The 19030-nt window shown below is 35.7% G+C and overlaps 1 protein-coding gene across 1 annotated transcript in view; it reads left to right on the top strand.

Annotated features, from left to right (window-relative positions):
• ARID5B (AT-rich interaction domain 5B) overlaps nt 1-19030 on the top strand; it is a 178405-nt gene that overhangs the window by 30038 nt on the left and 129337 nt on the right. The window contains exon 3 of the mRNA XM_054572736.1: nt 5312-5537. Within this exon, the coding sequence (XP_054428711.1) occupies nt 5312-5537 (226 nt within the window). The remainder of the gene's footprint in view (nt 1-5311; nt 5538-19030) is intronic.

The following is a 19030-nucleotide window of genomic DNA, read 5'->3' as shown; positions in this document are numbered from 1 at the left end:
CTACTGATATTTAATGTGTTAGAAATTAAAAGTGAGAAAGAAAATACTCATTAATTTATTTAAAAACAAAAATAATATAAAATTCATGTGCAAAAAAAGGTCAAGCTGACCCTCACACCTTATACAAAATTAATTCAAAATAGATTATACCCCTAACATAGGAGAAATTTTTTATGACCTGAGATTAGGCAAAGAGTTCATAGATATAAAGCAAAACCACAATCCATAAAAAAAAAAAAACAAATAAACAAACTGACCGATGGACTTGATCAAAATTTAAAACTTTTTCTTTGTGAAAGACACTGTTAAAAGAATAAAAAGACAAGCTACAGAAAGGAAGAAGCTACAGAAAGGAAGAAGATATTCTCAAACCATATATCTGATGAAATACTTGTATCCAGAAAGTAAAAGAATACGCAAAACTCAGCAGTAAGAAAACAATCTAATTTTAAAAATAGGCAAAAGGCTTAAACACACAGTTAACCAAAAAGGATATACAGATGGTAAATGAGCACCTGAAAAGATGTTCAACATCATTAGCCATTAGGGAAATGAAAATTTAAAACATGCTGAGAAACCACTAAATACATATTAGAAGGGCAATAATAAATTAATTAACAGTGATATACCAAGTGTTGGCGAAGATGAGAAACAACTGGAACTCTCATAAATTGCTGGTGGGGATGCAAAATGGTATAGCCACTCTGGAAAACAGTTGGACGGTTTTTACACAATTAAATACACACTTACCATATGACTCAGCAGTCCCTCCCCTGGGTATTTATGGTGGAGAATTGAAAATGTATGTTCGCACAAAAACCTGTATGTGAATGAATGTTTATAGAAGCTCTATTTGTAATCACCAGAACTGAAAACAACTCCTTCAGTGGATAGGTGGATAAACTTTGAGACACTATGGTATACTACTCAGCAATAAAAAGGAACGAGCTATTGATACATGTAGCAACACAGATTGATCTCAACAGCATTATGCTGAGTGAAAGAAGCAGTCTCAAAAGATTTTATACTCTAAGATTCAATTTCTATGACATTTTGGAAATGAGACAACTAGGACAAGAACAGATCAGTGCTTGTCAAGTATTAAAACTCATAGAACTGTAAACTAAATAAATTCATACATACATACATACATACATACATACATACAAAGGGGAGTGATATTTTACTCTAAGTTAATTTTTAAAATAAAAAAATGGCACTATAAACCCATGATGTAAATGTAACACATTTTTATGAAATTTAACCTTATCTTCAAAATAAAAAAAAAATTAGTAAAAACAGTAGCATTGTTTTACATTTTTGTAAATTTCTTTACTATGTAGCCTAATAGAGACCACTGGAATCTCATATCTGCTTCTGCCTTCTTTGTGTTACCATACCATATGTCATGTAGCCTCTGGAAAACCCCACAGTACACTTGCAAGAGACTAAAAGTGAAAAAAGCAAATAATGTCTTACTTTATTAAGATCATTGTTTTGACTCCACGGACTACCTGAGATAGTCTCAGGGATTCCCAAGGGTTCCTGTACCACACTTTGAGAACCGCTGATATAATATACTACCAAATTTCAGTCATTTTGATAGTATCTTGGTTTTTTTTTCATACGTGTTTAATTAATGGTTTTGTTCACATTGGTCCATTTTTTAACATGTTTATTTAAAGAGGAAGCTTTCTTTATCTCCTGTAAAGAACAGCCTGCCCCACTTTCCCATAAATGGAAAGTAGCCACAAAAATAAATAAGCAATTAGTAACATATTTTTTTAAAAGAAATTTACCCACGAACCATCTGAACTCACCTCTGCACAACATGGTTCGGAAAATGCCAACACAGCGGAGTAACAACAATGATAAAAGTAGCTGCCTCTGACATATGTTAACCCATTTAATCCTCACGGTTATCATGAGAGGTAATTAGTATTATCCCTTTTTATATGTTTAAAATATATATATGTATTTATTGAAGCATGGGGAGCTTAAAGAAGTTTCCCAGTGTTCCATAGTGAGTAAATCGTAGGGTTAGGATTTGAACCCAGGCAGTCCAGCTTCAGAGTCCAGAATGAATGCTGTGTTAGCAGATAGGAAACCTGGATTCTTGTCCAAGTTCTATCAGAACTGGCCACAAAGACATGTCCCTGAACCTTATTATCCTCATCAATAAAATGATGGCAGTGTATTAAATCAAGGTATGCAAGTTCAAACACTGGGTGCCTGCTCAAGAGACCAGGCAGGTAAGGGGAAATGTGGACTGAACTAATAAAATAAGGAGTAGTGGAGACAGTGGTAAATTAGAGCTTGCATCTTGCCTAATGAAGGCAACTGCTACTCTTTTTCTACTGTTTTTTGGTGGTGGTGGTGTTTTTTTTTTTTGTTTTTGTTTTGTTTTCGACAAATATACTTTTATTCAATAAGAGAAGCTGGAAGTCTGGATAGTTTTTCTACAACTTACCAGTGTTTAGAACATTCAGAAGGCCAGCCATACACGTGGACTGACTGATTTATGACCTCTTGACTGGACGATCTCCTCTGGCTTAAAGGATTCCGTGATCAAATAAGCTGTTTTTATACAGTGGTAGAAACGAAATCCAAAGTACAGAAATAGGCAGTTTAAAACAATAATGAAAAGGGGGTATGGATTTAGAAAGTATCTCAACACAGTCTACATAAATATTGATTAGAAGCCAGGTTAATTAAAAAGCCACGGTACATTAATAGAATAGCAAAATGTATTTCTTTGTGTTCCTTTTGTGTTGTGTTAAAGTAAATCAGCAATATTTATCCAGTGCTAATTTCAGTTTGCAGAGAGCTAATGTAATCATGAGATGGCTTATTGAAATTCTTTTCTTAGACATAGAAGACTTGCCCAGGAATGGTCAGTATTAGAAACTTTAGTCAGCACTTGCTCAGAATAGTAAATACGAGCATGTGATTTATGCCATTGTGTGTACAAAGTAATGTTTCCTGAGACATTTTCTATATATATATTGGCTGTTTTGTTTTTGGGTTGGTTTGTTGTTTCTCCCTCCTCTGCTTATCAGATTTCCTTCTAAATCCTGGCATTTGACAATGTTGCAGGGCCAGTTTCTCTGTGAATCCACAGTAAAACATACCGGTGGTTTCACAATTAATCCAAATTTGGGTTTATGGCTTATGCAGGTTTATGTGAATTCCTGTGTTTGTCTTTGTGTACTGTGTATATATTCAGAAGGTCTGTTTCAGAGAGAAAAGGAGGGAGGTCAAAATTCATAGTCTGAATCTTGAAAGATGGATTTATTCATCAATGACATCATTAGGATTATATTTTCTCTTGGTTAATAAACTGTTTGGCGGGTGTTGTAAGCCAGCCAGAGCTAGTCATGCCATTTCTTGGAAATGATCTGAAGGTACTGGTAATTGAAATGATAATCATTTGATCAGAGTGAGAGCTATTTGAAAATAACACTCATCTCCAAACTTGTCTGTTGTAAGGAACCATATTTGGTAAAACTGTTGTCAAATTCCATCTTTGCTAATGTTGAGAATTATATACCATGATAAATATTTCCCAGTATATTCTAAACTTGATTTCTGGTATGCCCTGTCCAGAAGTTGTTCCCATATGCTTTGAAACAATACCCAGGCTGAATTTTTATTCTGACATTTAATAATCACCATGTAATAGCTATAAAATGCATGACAACTACAGATCTTTTATTTCAAGAGGATAGTTTAGTGAATCTGAGTGAAATCATCCATTGAAATGGTGCTTTGTAATATACCCCATTGTTTACATAAAGTATTGCAATATTTTTTCTTGAGCAGAGAATAAAGAGAGTTTCCACTTTGTCTCCCATTTAGTGGAAATTCATATTTAATTGTGATTAATTAAACTAAATTGTGATTAAGAGAAAAGATTCCATTACAAAAGTTTTACTTTTCATTTTTTGATAGGGTATTTGCTATTTTGCTACTGCCTTACAAACTTTCTTCTCAGAAGCATCTTGGAACTGGAGGAAGAAAAGTGTAATTCTAGATGCTACCTTAAAACCTTAAAAGAAACTAACCATAGGGTTTTTTCTTGTGTGAACCTTATCTTAATAAACTCTTTTTTGCTTGCTTTGGAGTAGTGTGTGCAGTACTGTGTGTGTGTGTGTGTAAGAGGAGAAAAAAGAGGAAAGAGTCATGTTTAGTGGTAAAATTAGTCAAAATCACTTGTGAATTCCTTTTGTTTAATAGCTTAGAGACATCTTCCTGTTGTTGTTTGTCAAAAATATTTCTCAGATTTTGTAAGCCTAGGGGTTTTCACAAGCTAAGCTTTCTTCAGAAATGTGAAGTAAAAGAAATGAAAGAAGTCAGTTCAAATTGAAATGTCAAATGTTTCAAATAATTTAACTTAAAACCCAGTGAGATGATATTAAGCCTTTCCCAAAGAATCTTCGGGTAAGAGAGGCCCTCCTCTGCTCCATGTATGGACATCTATTAATATCTTGGTGAATTAATTCTGAGTCAGAAAAGTTGGTTGTTTCCTGGAAGCAATTACAGATGCTTAAAATTCAAATTTATGATCCATAGGAGAAACTTAAGTTTCAACTACTTTTCTTAGATTCAAAGCCTTTCTCCTCACTCGCCCTCTCGCCTCTTACCCCATATGTATTAAAAGAAAAAAAAAAATCAGTACATTTCTCAACTTACAAAGTTTTTAAGAAACATGAGAATGTGTAAGTTTCTTTCAGTGGGAAGCACATAACATTTATGAAGTATTTCTTTTGGGATTACATCACAGTTTTATTTAATTTTTAGGACAAAAGTTAAATTCAATATTTGTGTATAAGCCAAGGGAAAATGTACCATAAACATAGGAATTTGGGGGTGAGTCAGAGTTCCAAGAATCCCAGATTTACTTAGACCATTTATATAGAGACAGGCTAACCATTAGTCATCTAGTTCTCACTTTTTACTTTTGCAATTAATTGCACTTAAAAATTAACTTTCACTCAAGTGGTCAGATAGGCAGAGTAGGCTTTGGCAACTAGCATTAAAAATGGTTATTAGAACTACTGCCCAAGTTTTGTACTTTCTAATCGTATAACAAATATATCGTATAAATTATTCCTCCACTAGGCAACTAGCAGTGAAAAAATTATTGAAATGAAGTGAGTTATAGAAATTCTCTGTCCCCAAAAAGCACATTTTCTGCTTGTATAAGGTTAAACAGCTCAAACAGTATTTCAGATGGGCTTTGTTGAAAATTTATCATTTACCTCAGAATCACAAATAATGTATTTTGTTCTTCCCCAACCACTTGTTGTAGGATGAAGTCATTGCTGTTTCCGAAAAGGTGATTGTGAAGCTTGAAGACCTGGTCAAGTGGGTACATTCTGATTTCTCCAAGTGGAGATGTGGCCTCCAAGCTGGGTCCCTGAAAACAGAGGCCTTGGGAAGGAATGGACAGAAGGAAGCTCTGCTGAAGTACAGGCAGTCAACCCTGAACAGTGGACTCAACTTCAAAGACGTTCTCAAGGAAAAGGCTGACCTTGGTAAATATGACCTGTACTTCTAAATCTAATGTGTGAGCATATATAGTAACCTACTTTTTTGGTTGTAGGTTTTTCTGGAAACCCTGATACACACACACACACATACGCACACTTATACTGATATGTGTGTATACACCCTGATTATATCCTGATTTTATATATATTTTCATATACATATATAATTTCTTTAATTCCTAAGGGGCCTGGGAATATAGATGGACAGATGACTGGGTATGTAAGGGATAAATTTTACCTGTTAGATCACAGGATCTTCTGTGTGTGGCTCCCTGTGCTAGAAATGTTAGATGGAAAGCAAAATGAGGAAGAGAGATGAGCTACTTAATATGAAGCAGGAGAGCAATGACAAAGCAGGGAACCACTGACTTGTTGGTATAGGTTTTGCTGAGCATTTTAACATTTAGTCATCACCATCAACTGTATATATATTTTTTTGTTTCCTTCCTTTCCGTCTTCCACTGTAAGTTTAAAGAACTTCCAATTTGGAGTAGTTACTTTAATTAGTGTTTGAATCCTACTGTGCTGCTTTTAGTTGTGTGGCTTTGGGCAAATAATTTAACCTCCAAGCCTCAGTTTTCCCATCTGAAAAATATTGGAACTTTACAGGGTCACTGAGAGATGTCAGATATAAAAGATCAAGTACAGTGATTGGTGTACAGGGGGCTCCGTAATTAATTCTATTGATTTTTCTTAACACTTTTCTGCTCTAGTGACTTTTTGTGTCCTTTCCTTGTTTTTCTTACTTTTGTTTGTATCTCCCTGTGGCATTCACTGACTTACTCCTTTAGCATTGCTCAAGACCAAAGTTGACCTCTGATTTAGACCAGTTATTTCCTCTTTATGCAAAGAGGAACTTTACTTTTAACATATGAAGGCATCTTTTTCTTTCATTCTAAGACAATGCTGATTTTCATAGCCCTATTTTATGCCTTAATGTGACGACTTCCTGTTTTTTTAACCTAGAATTTAACTAATACAGCAAACTCTTTATCTTAATTGGCATAAAGAAACTGAATAAAACTAGCAACTGACTGTCTTTCATGTGATTCTGGTTTGTGATGAGCTGTACTGTGTTTTGGGAATAGCATTAATATTATCTCGCAATTTGAGTTTAATGATCAACAGTTTCCTGGCATCTTTTGGTAGATGTCAGACAGTAATATTTTGGACATGACAGTCTGATTGTCATGTGCACAGTTAGAGAAAATTATTAATCTAGTGGTTTTCCTTTTAAAGCCAAAAGAACTTTTTTTTAACGAATCTTCCTGTATGTGCTGTTACACCCCTCAATCTGTGAACACACAGACTAGCCTTCTGAGGTGTGATGGTGTTGAATAATACATCTGTTTTGTTACTTTCCTAATGTATGATTTAAGTTGTATCATTATTGTCTTGTTTTCCTTAACATTAAAACCTTTTTTTTTTGTTTGAATTTTTTTTCAGTTATGGAATATACTGTTACTAATAAAAAACTGAACAGGAAACCCACAGGGGACAAAAGGATATGTAGATGGTTAAGCTTGATGTCACACAAATAAACAAGAGTATTTATAGCAGGGCTGTTTTGTGTTTAAAATTGATAGTTTATTAATGAACATGAAAAGAAACCTAATCTCTTAATTCCAACAGAAGATTTAGAGGTTTTGATCTTTTTGAATTCTAAAAGAAGTCCATAATGTACATTTTGAATAATTAATTCCAGAAGAAATTGGTTTATAGTGAATATCCAAAGTACTTAGTGGTTTTTAAATCTAGTTGTTCATTAGACACACTAGGGAAATTTAAAAAATAATATGGATTGCTGAGTCTGCTTCCCCAGATTCTTCTTTCAGTAAGACCGAGGCATGGCTAAGGAATGTTTGCTGATAAAAGGCATTCTAGATAATTCTCTCTCTCTCTATTTTTTTATTTTATTTATTTATTTATTTATTTTGCTGGGGTAGTAGCATCTCATTTGGGAAGCAACTCTAATATTAGTGCTGAGGAAGAGAAAATAGTCAACAGGAGATTTGATTGGGAGACTCCTCTGCTGAGAAAAAAACACCATGTATATTTTCTTTTTTTTTTTTAATGTAAAATACCCCTTTAAGGATAGAATTTGGGACCTTGAAATTCTACTCAGTTGGTATGAACTGTGGGGAATTTGAGACAAATAGCTTTTGTAATTGGAATGCACACTGTGTTGTAATAATGTGGAAAGAGAAACAAAAACTTTTCTTAATGTAATGAGTTTCCATTATCTGCTTGATCTAAGGTTTACAAGTCTACATTGTTAGGATTTATTTTGGGGAGACAGGGGGTGTCATTTGCTGTTTGCATTCCTGTCCCAGCAACTTTCTCTTCAACCTCTTCCTTTCTCTGTCTGCAACATCAAAATATTTGTTGTCTGTACTTTTCTTTCTACACAGTGGTTTTCTTATCTCCCTTTCTCTTGGCCACACTAAAACCACTTCCAATACCACATTGTTAATGGAAGTTCACACACTTATTAGGTTTTTCCTTCTGTAGAACTCTTCCAATTCCTCATTGTTCTTACCAAAGAAAGAAGATGAACTCTGAGATTACTTCAGACCCCCCCTTTTTTTTTCTGGTGGAAGTAAGCAAAGAATGGAAAGATCTCACCTTTCTGTGGATAAAGTAAAACTGCAATATGCTATTTTTTAACTGAGTTATTTCGTCATGTTAAAACATCAATAAAAACAAAATAATTAGGTTGCCTCTTAAAAGAAGGGATTTTGCCATATAAAACCTAATTAAAGAACTCTTCTTGCTCAATGTTTAGGTAGAATAAATTCCCTTTAATCTCAGTTTGTGTCACATCCTGTCTCTCTCTGAATAGTAAAAAAAAAACAAGAATGTTCTCATAAATGTGTGGCTGCCAACAAATTAATACTCCACAAAGAGAAACTCTGCCCCAAACGGCAGCTTCCAATAACTGCTCTGATTCAAATCACAAGTCTTTCATTTTTTTTATCCCCTTCTCCTCTTCAAGGACAATATTTGCAGATGTCATATTTGCTTTTTAAAACTCTCTGGAGTTTTCATTTAAGATTCTAAATGACTGGTGACTAAAATTGCAGATAGATCGTGGGAAAACTAATAATTTTAAACAACACTTCTGAGATGTGTAAGAATACATTTGTCCCCTTCCTCCTCTTTGTTCTTTTCAAAAAAAGAAAGTTGAATATAAAACCACTTCAAATTGTGACTTTACTCAATGAGATGTTTTACCCTCTTTCAGACAGTGGTTTCATATCAAAGTTTATAGAAAAAAAAACTATGTTACAATAGAAGGGTTAAGGAATGTATTATTCATAAGCATAACGAACACAGGAACCTGTTTTTCCAGAAGAATCGGGTTGATTAAATCATTCACTACACAAACCTTTCATTATTTATTTTTGTCTTTAGAATTACAGTACTTAGCTTTTGTAATAAAGTGGACTTGATACCCATATTTGGTATGGCAGTTAGAATAACCAAATGAAGAATTATTTCATTTTATAAAGTTTTTAGCATCTAAGGAATATAATAAACACTATCAGTTAAACATAGCACACTTGCATTTTTTTTAATTCCTTGGGCAATAGTTTGAAAAAAATCAAATTATTTTATATAACACTGCTTCTTACAGAGTTCCTTTAAGTGAAGTATGAAAGCTGCAGTGCAAGCTTTATTGGCCTATAAATATGTCATTATAGTTGGACTACATTTATATGCTTTGGATTGTTGTTTAAGCCAAGAAAATATGTCTCTACAGGTTGGCTTTTTATTGAAACCCTTTGAGGCATACAACAGAATGTATTTTAGGCCAAGGTTATTAAAACAGCATTTTCATTTTTTTTGCAGCAGACTCATTGTCAATTATGCTGCCACAAACTGTCTGTGGATGGGCAGTTATGAATGGCTTTATCTCCAAATGTGTCTTTAGGAAAAGAAAGAAAAGATAGAGGATTCTGAGCTGAAATCGAAAAAACGAGACTGAACGATGTGAGTGTGCGTAAGGCTGAATTTAATGATGGGGGTTCCCTCAATTCAATTTCTGTTTCTGAAGTCCCATCAAATTGAGAAAGAGTGGCTTCCCCTGTCCCTTCTGTTGCTGAGGCTTTTACTGTTCTTTGGGGAATAGACAGCATGGTGACGTTGAAAGAGAAGTGGATGGGACGTCAGGAGAATCTTGGCTCTACCTATAGATCTGTCACTCACTGCAGAAGTGACTGTTTACACATTCAGGTTCCTTGTGCACAAAATGGGGAATAGGGTGTACCTGGCTTTATCTTATTAAATATTTGAGAAAATCAACTGAGGGAAAACTAATATATATGGGAGCATTTAGTACTGAAGTCTAAGATGGTATTATTACACAGTGCAGTGTTAGCTCATCTGTCCCTTTTCAATTTCCCCAGTGTTTTAGGGTAGGGTTTACTCACATTACTATCTGCCTCAGTAGAAGACTGCTTATTAAAATCCTTAAGATCCTTAATTTTTTACGTGTATTAAATATAAAATATATACAAATGTTTTATATATATAGATATATATTTATATTTTATATTAGATAAATTTTCTGCTCTCCAAAATTCTGTCAAAATAAACTGGGCCATAAGTGGCCAGTAGTATAAGTAGATTCTCAAGTATTCGTAGTTGGAACTTGACTATGGTCTTTGCTCAGTAATTCTGGAGGTCTTGAATTCAAATAGTTATTTCAGATGACTTTTGAATTTAATAAGTCAACCTGCTTCCTGGGATGTGGCTATGGGAAAGATTCTCACTCTGTGCTGAAGAAAGCAGCGTCAATATCGCTATCTAATAAGAAGCAGTCTAAGGTGCTGGTAGTTTGTCATAATAAGGATTTTTATTAGCTGAAGACAGCTAATGAACTTTTTAGGGGTTTTACTACAACAATCCTTTTCTTTCTTTTTTTAAAAAAATTTTTATTTATTAATTGATTTTTAGAGAGAGAGAGAGAGAGATGTCAATTTGTTATTCTATTTATTTATGCATTCATCAGTTGATTCTTGCATATGCCCTGACTGGGGAATCGAACCCGCAGCTTTGGCATATTGGGATGATGCTCTAACCAACTGAGCTAATTGGTCAAGGCCTTCCTTTTCTTCTTTCTTTCCTTCCTTCCTAGATGTAAATTTTGTATGTATAGTTAACAGTCTTGTGAGAGTATTTGTTGCTTATATTTTAACTTCTACTATTGAGCTAGCTATACTATTTGCCTGAAGATAGAAACTGGGGAGGTTTCTTACAAGATAAAGCTGTTGAATTATTATATTCAGAATATCATGAGGCATTCCTACAGAAGGCCTCTTTACTGAAACAAATTTGGCCTTATTAGCATCCTTGAGTTCAAAATAGAAACCAATTACATATGGGGCTTATCAGAAATTTGTAAAGATAATTTCCAAACAATTTTCTCACAAGTTTCTCTGACAGTACCGTTGAGTAAACCATGAATTCTTTAAAGAATATAATCATAGCACCATTGACATTGAAGAAGCATGTTGTTCAAATGTCTACATGGCTCTTTCTTAAACTGGTTGCTTTGTGCCTTTGTAAAGTGACAGCCCAAAGGACCTTGAACAGGAGCAAGTTCACACTTCCAGAAGTCTGCATCCAAGATATTCAACGCTTGGAACAACTTAGTGGCAGGATATTTTCTAAGAACCTGGGAACACATAAAGGAGATTATTCCATTTCATTTCAGAGTTAAAATTCAGCTTGACCATCTAATCAAATAGTTGAACATTGTCATGCAAGAGTGGTAGAATGTGTAAAAAATATCCTTAAAAAATAACAATCATGTATGTTGTCTGCACTCAGCCATCTTGGCTAGTGCTGCTCGAAGTCTTTGTAAAATCTAAGAGTGTGTGAGCCATTTAACAGCTAGTCATCAATAGCGCTCTCTAGATATTCATACTGCCGTCTCTCATGAAGGGCTCATGTTCAGTTAAGACCTTTTCATTTGGAATTTCTGTTGGCTTGTGGGTCTTCTAGTGTTTTTTAAAGGATGGAATATTTTTTAGAACTCTAGATTGATGTTTTCTTTTGATGATGGATAGTCAACTGAAGAGAAGTTTGTAGAATTTAAGAATTTATTCTTACTTTTAGAACTGGATGTATCAGGGCAGAAGTGGAAAAAAGTGAAATAAGGAATTTCCAATGCTATTTTGATTATTCAGATGGCCACTATCTACAAAGGGGAACCCAAAAGAACCTAGAATTTATTTATAAAAAATTGTTTATGTATTCTTACATGTTTAAACATCAGTCACTTTCAAAGTGCTCTCCATTTGATGCAGTACACCTATTGAGACTTTTTCACTGCTCAAAACAGTTTTTGAACTCATTGATTTTGATGCCTTTTAGTGCTTCTGCAGTTTTTTGTTTCGCCCCTTCCACATCAGCAGAACATTTCCCTTTGCGGACTTTTTTTCATTCGGGGAGACAAAAAAAAAGTCGCTCCAGCGAGATCAGGTGAATGGGGAGGGTGAGGCACAGGGGTCTTGACGATTTTGGTCAAAACCTGCTGAACTCTCAGCTCGATGTGGGCAGGGGCACTCATAAATCACCCATCACGAAATGGGCAAACGTGTTCAGTCTTCCAAAAAATTCACTGAAGCCAAAACAGCCTCTCGCAGCAATGCCAGCTGGATACAGATGAGTTCCTAGAACATGCACCTAGCGGGAGAAGCCTGTACAAAGCACCTGCCCTCCAGAAGACAATTCTAGCATTTTTTGGGTCCCCCCTCATACCTCTTAGATGCAATGTATGAACAGGATAAGAAACTCATGCTTTTTTAGAGCTCTTCATAGAATTGTCAGGCTGAATGTTGATAAAGTCGATGTCCTCCCTCCCTGCCTTCTGTGAAATAGTACTTGATTCTCTTATTGTCTGGCCAAACGGCCCCAATTTTTTAATTCTTCTCCAGGATGTGGTTTCAAAGTCCCTCTCCACCCTGGTTATCCGTCTCAGGACATTCACTTTGGGTGTTCTTTGACACCGTTTTACCCGTTTACAGTACATTGTACAAGTCCTTCTTTGCTAAGAACTCTAGAACCAGAGCAGGAGTGGCATTCAGGGGGAGACCATGGTACATTCATCAGGCTTGTCCCATCTCCAGGTAGGACATAGTACATCTGTCTGGCATGTCTCATCTCCAGGTAGGATATGACACTGACAAAACTATTAGGCTCTCTTTCTTAGAGCTGTACTGTCTTGACTTTTTACTCCTCTCAAAGTAGAAAGTTATTCAGCCATTACAACTCCTGAAGTTTAGTTACCTGTTTGTTTGCATTTTGAAAAATTTTATTTATTGATTTAAGAGAGACAGAGGAAGAGAGAGAGAGACATCAATATGTTATTCCATTTATTTATGCACTCATTGGTTGATTCTTGTATGTGCCCTGACCAGGGACCCATCCCTCACCCTTGGTGTATCAGGTCATTGCTCTAACCAACTGAGCTACTGGGCCAGGCCTTGTTGGTTTGTTTTTGTAAGCAGTTGTATTAAATGTAGAATCTTATCTAATGAATATCATTGTCAGCTAATACAGCAGGGGCCACTGTGGCTCAGTATCAGTGCCGTGCCTTTTGAGCTTCTACAATTCCTGTAGTTGTATACTACAGCATTTAGGGTAGAACTGGCCCAAATTGGTTTTTGCCTCAATAAAGGTCCACAGCTGAATACCAGCGTGGTGCTCCAGTCAAATAAGATAAAAACCAGCAAGTCTTCCCTAAATTATATGCATTAGTGTAATTTATTATCATCCTTCTAGAATTCAGGTGTTTTTGCTTTTTTCATTGTATTTTCTCATGTTTTGTCTTAATCATATGGCCATATCAAAAAACCATGATGGAGAAAGCAACCAACCCATACTTCTGTTTTAGTTTCATTAATGAGAAATGTTAATTTCACAATGAATTGTTTGTGGTGGTCATCATCTAATAGGAAGGTAACCAAAAATGGAAAAATTTCAGCTGTAGTCTGAGTCCTATGCTATCTCAGATGTCGTCTTTAATTCCTGGTTACATACTTAGGGTCTACTGAAAAAAGCCTTTTAAGCAATCTTGGCTTCTCTCAAGGTCATAAATTTATGTTATCATAGATAGATTGGCAAACTTGGAGTAATAATTCTGTTTGCCTTTGTTGATAGGAGAGAGTCTACTGTGAGGAACAAACTCTATCAGTTCACAATGGTCTATCAAACATCTCTTGAAAAGTACAACATTATGCCTCAAATTGCTTCAAAAATGAGGTTTGATTTAACAGTTCTCCTTCCAGCTGGAGGTGCATAACGCGTTTCTTCTTTTATTGCGACTCCAAAATATTTTTGTTTGCTTTCCACTTTTCATCTCTTGAGCCACTGCATGATTACTGACAGTAGGCAGTTCTTACAGCCGTTATCACGATAGCATTACCTTGGATCACAGAGCACATATGTCCTACATGTGAATCAATTTGGCTTTTCCAGAGGGTTTTGTGAGCAGTTATTTGATTTGGACATTTAGGCTTAATTCTCTTTAGTATTGATGCTGATTCTTCCAAACAGCTCGTTTATCTTTTAGAGTACTTTAAATGCAAGGTTTTATTGCAAAACATTAATTTTCCTTAATGTCAAAGATTCACTCTCCTTCTTTCCTCTAATATTATGTATTCACTCTGTAGTTTGCATAGGTCACTGCAGAGGAAAGCTGAGGTTTGGACTTTTCCCCACTTTAATAAATATATTTATTTAGGACAGACAGGAAGTACTTCATGCTTGGTAGGGGCTGAGCAAATAGTGCTGCTGATTTGGGGTGTTTCTAGTTGTCCCACCCATATGTTTTCAGTGGCAGGATGAAGTGGTGTCACTTCTTTGTCCCTAAAATTCCAGAGCCATGCCTTGTTTTGAACTCACTTTCTTTGGACCTCGCCACTTGCTTTTTCAATTTGTAGTCATTTCTAGCATCTTATATACTTCTGACTTCTTTAAATATTGACTTTCAGCCTATAACCCCCACCCCTCATCCCTATCTTTGATAACCTTATGCCTGCTGGATAAAATACAATACAAGTGTAAGCAAACATCCAGTGAACTGTTCAATCTCAGCTTCCATTTCCTTTCTTTTCTGTTAAATAACTTTTATTATTGTTGTATGTTTTGTCCTACCAATGTGATCCACATTCATATTACTTTGTAGGCAATGCAGACAAACAAAAAACAGAAAAATCTAAGTGGCTTATTTTCTTCCACCCAGAAGTAACTGCTGTTAGGATTTTTATCTCTATAGGCCAGTGTATATGAATGTGCGTATAGGCAAGAATTCCCATGCATACTCTTTTCTCCCATAAAAATGAAACTTGATGTTTGACCCCCCCAATTTAAATTTATACGAATATGCATGATAATGTCTCCATGTTGTAAAACATTCTACACTGTTTTGTTTTGCCTGCATAATGTTTTATTATAGAGGTGTTTCAATTGTTAGACATTTCAGTTGTCTCTGTTTTCCTACAAACTCTATGAAATCCTTGTAGTTCTGCACATGTCCATGACCAATTCCTTACACTGTACAATTGTAGAGGTGGACTTGCCAGCTCAAAGTGCACAGAGAATGTTAAGTCAGCCTGTCTCTCTACCTTATCTCTTATCACCTTCTTTCTTCTTTAGCCTAACTAGTTTAACTGCTTGATCTTCTTTCTCTTTAACCACATACCTGTCCCTCCCCCGACCCCCATACTCTCCTGTATGTTTTGAGTGGCTCATACCTTGAGTCATTCTTGGAATGCCCCTTCCAGGAGTCTTACCTGTAGAAATTCTCTCTTTTATTTAAGACTCAGTTGAAGTTCCTGAAGCTCTTTGTCTTGTTAGCCATTGAGCTCACAAGATTTTTCTCTGCTCTTATCACTGTGTCTCTACCACCTCATTGAATACCTTCCTTTATAATAAGCAATATAATGCGGTGTCTTTTCTTTATGTGTTTGTCTTATCTTCCCAGTAACAGTCTTAACTCTATTGTGTAGGAACTCTAACTTCAAAGCTATACCTAATAGGGTAAGTAAACATGGGACTTTTATGGTCAACCTCCTCAGATATCTCTGGACTTCTCCGTTTTGAGTCTCCTTGGGAACACCTGTGTGCATATTTAGTGGCTGACTTGACTCCTTTGCCAGCAGTTCCTAGGATCCCTTTCTAGTGGAGGGGCTGTCTCATTGGTACCTGGTAGACAAAAAAACATACTTGCAGTTTTTATTTTCTAACTATTCTTGGTTTAATTCAATGTCAACCATCCATACACTCATTCTCGGAAACTTATTGAGAGAGATTTTGAGCATGCTTGAGGCTAGCCTGATAGCCTGTGGCTTTTGGTGTTGGTAGGGGATTGTTATGTGAGGACCTTTTATACACTAAAACAGTCACGTTTTAAATTCCTCTTTTCCTCAGGGAACATTTTTATATTTAAGTATTATAGCAGTGACAAAAATGTGCAGGGAAATAAACCAGTCCAGACTGGACTTGCTCCGCCTTATCTTTTTCATTATCAGATTGTCTGTAATCTGTCTTTTTTTTTTTTTTAGGTGACAGGTTATTAAGGAGATGGTTTTAGCAGGATATCTAGTACTTCTTACTCTAGACATTTGCACTGTTTTAATCCTCACCTCCCTTAAAATGGTTACTTGCTATTCATGGTGGAAGGTATTCCCCACCTTCCAGCTACCCATTCTACTTCTTTGGTTCACAAAGAAAGTATTCTATTAGGCTCTACAAAACAATGCTTCATGCCTGGCCTGTTCACTCAATAAGAAATAAATCATTGTTTTCATAGCTGTGCCTGATAATAAGGCAGATTTCAAAGCGTGATGAAACGTATACTTTTCTAGCAGAGAAAAACCTATAGTTACCTGGCTAATTACCCATCTCATGATGGCCGTGTGTAAATATAGGCTTTTCACATGTACAACTTCTGTTGGGTTTCTATTTTTTCAATTGAGAACGCTTATTTAGTTACCAGTGTTTTATATTAATACCGTCAATCCAAGATTTAGAAGAATGATCAAATATAAAAGCTACCATTTTAGGGTGGCTTCTTTTTGACCTATACTAAACCTTTTTGGTATGGACTTTAAAATGAGATAGACCTGAATTCCAGTGCTTGCTCCATGAGCTGTACGATTTTAAAAATTATAGTTCTGCTTTGATTGCTTATTTGTGAGACAGCAGTAACAGTACCTGTCTCATGGGACTGGGGAAGACAAGATTAGATCACCTGTGGGAGAGCACCAAGCTCACAGTGGCAGCATTTCATCAAGAACATTAGTTTCTGCCCTCACTGTGTAGCTCAGTAGATTAGAGCGTTGTCCCCAATATGCCAAGGTTGCAGGTTTGATCCCACGGTCAAGACACATGCAAAAATCAACCAATGAATGCACAAATAAGTGGAACAACAAATCAATGTTTCCCTCTCTCCTTTCTTCTCTCTAAAATTGATCAATAAATAAAAATAAAGACCATTAGTTTCCTTTTCTCTTTTCTATAGAAAAGTAAACCTGACAAAATGTTATTTTCCTCCCCAATAAAATAAAGTGGATGCTTCCAATCTAAAAGAATATCAAGATATAGATAATAGTAGAATGTTTTCTTACAAACTTGAATATCTATTACAAGGTACTGAAATTAACTCAGGCTAAATAAGCCATGATCCTAGTTTTTCTAAGGATCCAAAAAATCTTAAGGGTCGTTGTGAAGAGCTTTTAATGTGATGTTGTATTTAATTCTCCATGCTAGAATTTACCTGTGTGTATTGTCCTGTAAACTATCTGCCTGTACTTCCCCTGATCACTCTTCAATCATAATTTAGAACTGATTGTAGTTGGTCAGAAAATTTGATGCCAGGACTTCAAATGTCCTTTGGGATATCACAAGGAAAATGTGTGAATTGCTGGCCTCATCTGATTCTTCTCTGGCTGTGAACTGGCTGTTCTTGTGGTTTATTGGATGTGTATTGGTAGGTGTGTGATGCTTGTGTGTTTTGGGGATGTTCCAAACTGGAAAGCCCATTTGTCCTTGAGGTGCCTAACTATTCCAAAAGAAACCAAAGCACACTGATAGGCCCTGGTTTGTGTGCCATTTTCTCTTGGAGGTCATGAGCAAGAATTTTCAATGTCCATCAGGACAGCCTGCATTATGCTATAGTAAGAAACATCTCTGGTATCACAGCGGTTTAACATGAGAAAGGTTTATCTCTTGTTTATGCACAGTTCACTGTGGTGTACAGGATTCTACAGAACTACCTTTCCCTCTATGAGACTCCACCTTGGACCCTCCTATCAAAGTGTGCTTCTGTGATCAAAGAAAGGAGAACACAGAGGTGGAGAGTTGAATATTAAATGTTCACTCAATAGTAATGTGAAGTAACATGCATTGCTACTACTCATATGTCATTAGTCAACAAAGTGATTAATTTCATGGTCATGTCTTACATCAAGGAGGATATATAATCCTAAAGCCCTCTTGGAAGGAGAGGAAAATTGGATGTTGGGTGGACATTTGTAATATCTCACACATGCCCTCAGTATAATGATAAATCTCATAGAATAATAAAATCTCAGGGTTGATAATCTAGTTATTAAATTCTAGTTATAACATCTTCCCTGCACTTACAACTCCTTAAAATGTCCTCTGCAGAAATATTGATTATTTGACCTTTTAATATTTTCAATGATTGGGAACTCATTTCTTTTATAACCAGTTTCATCTCATCTTTGATCCATCACTGTGGTAGAAATTACTACTTTTGTGAATTAAATTTGAAATGCATGGCTTATAGTATAAATTATTATACTAATGGTGTATACTATTGTTACTAATTCTGTTCTTATAAAAACAGAGAGAAAATTACATTTTTCTTATTCTTGAGAGTGTTTCCAATATTTGAAAATAGTTGCCTCTGTCCCCACTTTTCCACTGTCTAGGAGGCCAACCAGCAGCGGCCCCACCCCACACACCCTCTGTAGCATCAGTTCTCGTTCCTTCTCATTTCTGGTGGTCTCTACCTAAAGTGTCCCTGCCACTCTCAGAGTGTAATTTTGTCTCTATTTTAAGGAAAAGATAGATCTCCAACCTGTTTTTTCTCCTTAATTGTACTTTCTACGCAATACATGTAAAAATTTAAACTATTCAGAAGTAAAAGCCCTTCAGCAGCCCCTTTCCAATTCTACTTTCTTTCCCCAGAATTAACACATTAATAACAACTGGTGGTTATTCCTCCAGTTATCTGTGTGTGTATGTGGGCTTTGAGATCTAAATTGTTTTGCTTTAATAATAGGACCTTACTGTGTACATTATTTTGCAATTTGTTTTTTTCCTGCTACTGCTGGGTAACCTAGAAGTGTGCTATCCAGCATGGTGGTCACTAACCACATACAGCTATTGAGCACTTGAAATGTGGCTAGTGCAAAGGAGAGACTGAGTTTTAAGTTTAT

Source organism: Pteronotus mesoamericanus, unplaced genomic scaffold (assembly GCF_021234165.1).
Source record: "Pteronotus mesoamericanus isolate MK-2021 breed Mesoamerican mustached bat unplaced genomic scaffold, CSHL_Meso_final contig_24, whole genome shotgun sequence".
Lineage (NCBI taxonomy): Eukaryota > Metazoa > Chordata > Mammalia > Chiroptera > Mormoopidae > Pteronotus > Pteronotus mesoamericanus.
This window is presented reverse-complemented; position numbering and strand designations above follow the sequence as displayed.